General features: G+C 50.5%; 1 protein-coding gene across 1 annotated transcript in view; it reads right to left on the bottom strand.

The window, feature by feature from the left end:
- Positions 1-5,221: 5,221 nt before the first annotated feature.
- EXOC4 (exocyst complex component 4) overlaps positions 5,222-8,132 on the bottom strand; it is a 351,460-nt gene continuing 348,549 nt past the window's right edge. Inside the window, exon 18 of the mRNA XM_030959908.1 lies at positions 5,222-6,498. Within this exon, the coding sequence (XP_030815768.1) occupies positions 6,261-6,498 (238 nt within the window). The 3' untranslated portion in view covers positions 5,222-6,260. The remainder of the gene's footprint in view (positions 6,499-8,132) is intronic.

Raw genomic sequence — 8,132 nt, 5'->3', positions numbered from 1 at the left:
GGGATGAATCCTTGGGGAATGAACTCCTGGAATTACAGCACAGGCAGCTTTGTGGCCAAGGTCTGCGGTGGTGAGCGGGGTTTGTGTGCCACAGGGATCCCAGAGGCTCAGGATGGGCGTGCAAGTGGCCATTTCTGGGATTTGCTGTGTCCCAGCTCTGTAAAATGACTCCTTTCCACCTCCAAGAGAGCTCCCTGCTCGTCTGGAGCAATGGAAGTGACATTGCAGCAGTGCTGATTTCCTCTTGGCGCCTCCTCCTGCTCCCTGTCTGAGGGCCCTCCCCTCACTGCCCTCCACCGCAGCCAGAAGGAGATTTGCAATTGTGATTCATGGAATAAAATAAAACTGCTGCGGTCAAAGCAAAGGGAGAGCCTCAGTGGAAATGCTCCACAGCAAACCTGTCCAGCCAGAGCTGTCTGAGAAGGGCAGGTGATGAGTCTGGGGGGGAGCCACACCTTGGTATCCCTGGGGGGTCCATCCATCCATCCATGGATTCCATCCATCCATCCATGGATCCTCCATCCACAATCCATCCATCCATCCATCCATCCATCCATCCATCCATCCATCCATCCATCCATCCATCCATCCATCCATCCATCCATCCATCCATCCATCCATCCATCCATCCATCCATCCATCCATCCATCCATCATCCATCCATCATCCATCCATCCATCATCCATCCATCCATCCATCCATCATCCATCATCCATCCATCCATCCATCCATCCATCCATCCATCCATCCATCCATCATCCATCATCCATCCATCCATCCATCCATCCATCCATCCATCCATCCATCCATCCATCCATCCATCATCCATCCATCCATCCATCCATCATCCATCCATCCATCCATCCATCCATCCATCCATCCATCCATCCATCATCCATCCATCCTTCATCCATCCATCCATCCATCCATCCATCCATCCATCCATCCATCCATCCATCCATCCATCCATCATCCATCCATCCCTCTTCCATCCTTTCCTATCCCTGCCCGTGTGTGCACATCCAATAAATGAATTTATATCAGGTTTGTATTATCCTTAATCAAGAGGATAAAAAAAGAGAAGAAACCCTCTGGAGGGGACATGCTGGAGGCTGACAATCCGGCTTTGAAAGGAATCAGAGCAATTTGCTTTTCCTTCCACCTTTCCTATTGTGTCTGGCACAGGCTTCAGGATCGTGGCATAATTAAAACCCAGTAAAGATTATGAGGCTGTAAAAAGGAAATTGTGAAACCCTCATGAACGTTTACGGCTCCCATGGAAACATTTCGGGTTTGTGGTCTGGAGAAGTAATTCCTTGTCTCTTTCGGCACCAGAGGAGCGCTTCCCTGGAATGATTCCTGGCAGAGCTGCCAGCATTTCATGGGGCTCTACAAACCAGGATCTCCAGGCTTTGTCTGTGAGCTGCTGTGTCCTGCAGGGTCATGTCTGGACAGCAGAATGATTTGTGGGATAGGACTGGAGCAAGGGAACACAATCCTGGAATGGTTTGAGTGTGAAGGAGTTTGAATTCCATCCAGTGCCCCCCCATCCATGGGCAGGGACACCTCCCAGTGTCCCAGGCTGCTCCAGCCCTTCCCAAAATCCCACCCCAGTCTCCCTCTCCCAGGGAATTCCCTCCATTCCCAGCTCTCCCAGCCTGGGATTGGATCCATCCCCACCCCGACTCCTCTCTAGGAAGGAATTTTGGGATCCGGGGGCTTCACTGGGAATCTCAGGGCTCCAGGAAGGGTCTCCCTTCCCTTTTCCATCCCCAACTTCCATAAAAATCCCTCGGGATGGATTCTGAGTGTCCCAAATCCCAGAATGGTTTGGGTGGGAAGGGCCCTCCAACCCCATCCCATTCCAGTCCCACCATCCCAGGCTGCTCCAGCCCCAGTGCCCAGCCTGGCCTTGGGCATTGCAGGGATGCAGGGGCAGCCCCAGCTGCTCTGGCAATCCCAGCCCAGCCAGGAATTCCTCATTGCCAAGATGCCATCCATGCCTGCCCTCTGGCAGTGGGAGCCATTCCCTGGGTGCTGTCCCTGCAGGCCTTGGCCCCAGTCCCTCTGCAGCTCTCCTGGAGCCCCTGCAGGCCCTGCAATGTGCTGGAAGCTCTCCCTGGAGCCTTCCCTGCTCCAGGGGAACATTCCCAGCTCTCCCAGCCTGGCTCCAGCCCTGGAGCAGCTCCAGGGTTCCTCTGGACCCTCCCAGCAGCTCCAAATTCTGCTGATCCCAGCACTGGATGCAGAGCTGGAGATGTTCTGTGCTCTTGTAAGAGACCCCAGAGTGAGGACTGGGTTCCTCCAGCAGGGCAGATTTGGGGTAGGTCATGCTCTGCACAGCTCAGGTCAAAGATAAAGGAGGCTCCCAGGATTTTTGCACAGTTTCCAACACCCTCTTGTGTTTTTTTCCCTGTGGGAAACCATCTCCCACTGCAAATGTGTTATAAATGCCCCGTGTGACCGATTTCCATAGGCTGGGGTGGACAAACAGGAGCCAGACAGCAGGAAAGGAAAAATCAATGCTGGGAGGGCAGAAAAGTTTCCCAAGGGCAGAAAAGTTTTCCCAAGGTTCTTTCAGGAGCCTTGAGCTTCTGTTCCATCCCTCAGAAGTGATAAATCCAGGACAGCCAGAGCCTGGTGGAGCTGGACAGGACCATGAGGACACCTGAGCTCCAGTGAGGGACTGTGGGGCTCGGCCCAAACCTGTGGGAATCCATGAATTCAGAGGGTTTTGGGAAAGCTGCAAAAGGCAGCTCAGAGACAGCAGAACTGTGATCAGAGCCAAGCAGCAGCCATGAGATTGGTCAGCAGAAAAATTGTGTGAGAAGTAGAAAAGTAAGGACCAATAGAACAATGGTCTGTGCATTAATGCTTGGCTAGAATAACTCCCTAAGCTGCAGAAAAGTTTATCTAGTGAGATATGAGGGAGTTCTAAGTTAATAATGGAGCTCTGTGCATTGTGTTTAAGGCTCACAAGCAGGTGTTGGGTTTGAAATGAGCCAGCATTGTTTAACCAAAGGTACCTGTGCTTACAGTGGTTGGATGGAACTCCTGTCAATGTGCTTTTGCTTTGTGTGATTGGCCAAAAAACTGTTAAAGTGAGTTGTGGCATTGAGTTCTTGGTCTGCTGGCAGGGATGTGAGCTGCTGGCATCTTCCCATTGTCACAGCCATGGAATGAGGCTGATGCTGGAAAATCAAACAGCTCAAGGCACGTTCCCAGCAGTCATGTCCTCTTTGTGATTTGTGCAGAGACCCCAGCTCAGTGATACAAACCCAAAAGGGTTTGGTGGCTCCTCTGGGGAGAGCCCAGGACTTCAAACACCAAATGTGCCCTCAGGAGACTTCCCAAACCCCTCAGGAGCCTCAGGTGTCCAAGAGGAAGCCAAGAGGAAGAGTGTGGCTGCAGAGGGATGCTGAGGGAGGTGTGAGGGGGTTGTCTGAGGAGTTATTTACTCCCAACCACGACAGCTTGTCTCTACCCACAGCCCAGCTCTGTAAACAAAAATTGTTCCCAAAATCTCTCCCCCACAGCCACGGCATCTCCTGTTAGGGAGAGAGGGTTTGGAACAAACACCAACACTCAGAGCCTCTGCAAGGGGAACTTTTCCCTCATTTCCAATCCCAACCGCTCCTGGTAAAGCTTGAGGTCGTTCCCTGTCGCTTAGGGGAGAAGAAACCAAATCCCACCTGGCTACAACCTCTTGTAAGGGAGTTGCAGAGAGTGAGGAGGTGCCCCCTGAGCCTCTTTTTCTCCGGGCTGAACAACTCTGTGTGATAAACAACCCGATTTCTGTGCTTCAAAATCACAGCATGCGCGGTGTGTTACGCTCAGGGTGGGAAGGAAACATGCCTCATTCCAAAACCGCATTCCCAGGAAAAAAAACTCCATGAGGATCCTCTGATGAGGATTCCAAGGTGGGGCTGCAAGGAGGAATCCTGGAATTAAGGTTGGAAAAGACCTATAAAATGATGGAATCCAAGGTTCTTGTGGCGTAGAGAGGAAGCTGGAGCAGGGAATGTCCTTTGGGGGGATGGAATGAGGTGATGGGGTCTGGATTCCCACATTCCACACCCTGCTCCTGCCCTTCTCCTTGGTGTGACCCCTGAGAGTCTGAGCTCTTGAGGAGACAGCAGTTAATTGCAAACATTAATTACCTCAATGGAAAAACCTTCTCTTTCCTCTCCACCTGCTGTAGGTGAGTCCCTGAGTGTCCCTGATGCTCTGTGGGGCTGGGATGGACAACGTGAGGGGCAGCTCGAGGAAAAACAATTCAAATAATTTGTTTTAGACTCAAAAATACTCCCAAAGATGAGTTTTTCCTGATTTTATCCAATCTGTCCCGTCCCCCACCAGCACAGCTGCTGGGTGGGTGGGAAATGTGGACTGCAAAGCCTGAGACCAGCAAAGCAGAGCCTCAGATTATTAAGAAATTAATAATTAACCAATTGCACACCAGGCCACAGCAGCCTGGTCTGAATTCAGAGCTCCTCACACCTCAAAGGGTCCAAAATGGGATTTCCTTGTCCCAAGCAAGGACAAGGCACAAGGAAATCCATGGAAATCCCATTTCCTTGTCCCAGGCAGCTCCTTTTCCCTTTCCCAAAGTCCTGGTAGGGAATATCCATCATTCCAGGACCTGCACGTGGCAGTGTCTGAGCAGGTGAACACAGACCTGTGATCCCAGGAACGTCCCACCACCGTCCCTCATGGAATCCTGCCCCCTCCTGCAAACCCATCAGGGAAAGGGAGGAACTCCTGCAGTTAATGGCCAATACTGGCATGAGAAAATTATGAATAAAATGAGGGGAAAAAAGGAGGGATTATGAATAAAAGGAGGGGAAAAAAGGAGGGATTAGGAATAAAAGGAGGGGAAAAAGGAGGTATTATGAATAAAAGGGGGGAAAAAGGAGGCATTATAAATAAAAGGAGGGAAAAAAGGAGGGATTATGAATAAAAGGAGGGGAAAAAATGAGCGATTATGAATAAAAAGAGGGAAAAAAACCTCAGAAGGTTCCTAACAACAAGAACTGATGGGTTCTGTGTCTTACATGGATGGTGGGAGTTGGTCCGTGGTAGCTGAGGGTTGGACTGAGTGACTCAGAAAATCATTTCCACACTGATGGAGCCTTGGAGAACACTGAATCTGGGCCTGGAGAGGGATCTTTTCAACACCTCAGGAATGACAGTTCTTTAAAAACAGCCAGACAAACCACCAGGGATTTTAAACATCCTTTAATTCTGCAATTTCAAGGTTGACACACAAAGCACCTACAGCTCAGAGAGAACATTTCCCAGCATGGGAAACACAGCTGGGTCCCCAGTTTTCTTGGCAAATACAAGTGCAGTGGATTCTGATTTTGGAGGAATGAGGAACCTTTTGCCAGGTGAATTTAGAGGGCCAAGGCAGGGCAGAGTTGGTGCCCGGGTGTGCCTCCCTGGTGCCCTCCTGCCCTTGCTGGTCATTGATGCTGAGCTACACAACCCTGCCCATCCTTCCGGCGCGTCAAGTGACAGCCACAAAATATCTGCGGAGCTCTTAGGGGACTCAGAGATGACATTCAGGACAAGAGAAGGAAGCTTTTTTGTTATTTTGTTATTTTATATTGGCAATTTTCTCCTGCATCCCCCCGGCGCTGCAGGAGCCGGCGCCAGATGGCTCCGGGATAATGAAAGAGGAGAAGTGGAAACAAACGGTCCCGTGTCACCTCCCACGTGCAGCACCGGCTGATCACCACCTGAAGGAATAAACAACCCCATCTTTGAGCCGTGGGAACAGCAGGAAACCTCACGTGGCAACAGCCTGGAGGGAGCACTAGCAGAGCTGGGCAGGCTCCGAAAAAGATCTCCAAACCATCAAGATCCCACGTGTGATCAACAGGCCTGGCACTGACTGGCAGGGTGCTGATTATTTAGTGCGGTCTGAACTTCCAAGACCCCATTTTCCCTTTTCCCACCCCACAGCTCCCTTTACATCTCCAGGCAAAGCAGCAGCAGCAGCAGAGCAAAGCCAAACATCCCACCCCAAACCCCGCTGGGGCTCCTGCTGCGGAATCACTTTTGGGAAAATATTAAAGAAGCGTTACATGGATACACACCAAAACCACCCCAACCCTGAATCTCAAATGGCATTTCCCTCCTCATCACAATGCCCAGAAGATTCCCACATTTTCTTTGATTAAAACAGAACAAAACCAACAAAAACAAACTCGGAGGTGGCGCCCGCCAGCCGCGGGTGAGAGGGGCGGCAGAGGGGGTCACACGGTGGTGATCTTCTTGTCCTTGGTGGCCTGCTTGATGGCAGCCTGCTCGCAGATGATCTCCTTGAGGCGCTGCAGCCTCATGTTCTGCGTGGTCTGGTCCCCCACGCCCGTCTGGCTGCGGTGCAGCAGGTTCAGGGCGTAGATGTACTCCAGCTCCGTGTACTTCACGCCCTGGTCCACCACCAGGTTCAGCAGCTCGTCTGCCGTGTTGTAGAGCATCTCGTAGTACTGCCTGCCGAGAGAAAAACACCCCGCTCAGCTCTGCTGCTGGATGGCTGTGAGATTCCTAACAACAACAGCTGATGGGTTCTGTGTCTTACATGGATGGTGTCGGAATTTTCCCTCGTCTGCCTCGCGATCGTCATTTGGGGACCACTGGAGAAAGGCCCCCTGTGTCACAGACATTTTTTAGTGAAAAATCCTCTCTCAGGAGTTTTCCTGCTGAAGCTGAGAAGTTCAGCAACGAGACGTAAACAACAGGTTACCTGCTGCTGTGGAATGCAACAGGTCCGTCTGGATTGGCCCAGCTTGGACGTTTATGGTTGATGGCCAGTCCGGGGAGGGAACTCTCTCAGACAGAGTCGGAGAGAGCGGCCTTCTTATCATTCTTTACTTTTCTGTTCTTAGCTTAGCAGCAGCTCCTGGAAACCTTGCTTTCTTTTTCTTTTTAGTATAATTATAGCATATGTATATATCATAAAATAATAAATCAAGCCTTCTGATAATGCAGTCAAGGATCTCGTCTCTTCCTTCACCCAAGAACCCTTGTGACAACCGTCACACCCCCGTCTAAAATCTCTGGCTCTGTAGGAGAGAGTTACACGCACCAAAGGCCCTGAGACCCTGAGTGCTAAGCTATTGTCCACAGGTGTGTTTGCAGTCTGCTACACTGAGCCCAGTGAGAAGGAGAAGGGACACCGTGCCCTTTTTGCAACAACAGCCTTGGGAGCTGTCCCACCTCTCGGCCTGGCTGGACTTCCCCTGAATTTTGGGTGGTCCCCCCACAGAAGACCCCTCACTTGTCTACAACCACCGTGACAGACAGACTGAGATGTAAGGAGCCTCTCCATCAAGGATTGAGACATGGAACCCCCATGTGAAAAGGCCCCTCTGTTCCTTCCAAGGGCTGGGACTGAAACCCCCAGCCCGGGGCAGGTGTGTGGGGAACCAAAGCTGACCAAAGCGAGATGTTTGCCTGCAGGTTGTGACCGCTGGACCAAGAAGACAATGGCTCTCATTTACTGCTGAGAACATGGACTGCCTGTTACATCTATTCCCTATTGTATCTGTTTCCCCTCCCTCACAATTTCCAAATAGAATTATCATAATAAAAACCTCTGAGTTAGTGAGAGATTTTGAGATCTCCCCGACGTAACAGGCGGATCCTCGACTGGACTGGTGTGACCGTGTTCACAGGGGTCTCAGGTTGAGGGAAGAGATGAGAATGTTGACTCCATGTTTCAGAAGGCTGATTTATTATTTTATTATATATATTACATTAAAACTATACTAAAAGAATAGAAGAAAGGATTTCATCAGAAGACCAGCTAAGAATAGAATAAGAAGGAATGGTAACAAAGGTTTGTGGCTCAGGCTCTCTGTCTGAGCCAGCTGGGCTGTGATTGGCCATTAACCAGAAACAACCACATGAGACCAATCACAGATGCACCTGTTGCATTCCACAGCAGCAGATAATTATTCTTTACATTTTGTTCCTGAGGCCTCTCAGCTTCTCAGGAGGAAAAATCCTAAGGAAAGGATTTTTCATAAAAGATGTCTGTGACAGACTGGACCACAGGACTTTGTCTCTACATTTGGTACCTATATCCCCCCTCTCTCTCTCTCTCTCTCTCTCTCTCTTTTCTC

This window comes from Camarhynchus parvulus, chromosome 1A (genome assembly GCF_901933205.1).
Source record: "Camarhynchus parvulus chromosome 1A, STF_HiC, whole genome shotgun sequence".
NCBI lineage: Eukaryota > Metazoa > Chordata > Aves > Passeriformes > Thraupidae > Camarhynchus > Camarhynchus parvulus.
Note: the sequence above shows the minus strand (reverse complement) of the source record. Positions and strands in the feature narration are given on the sequence as shown.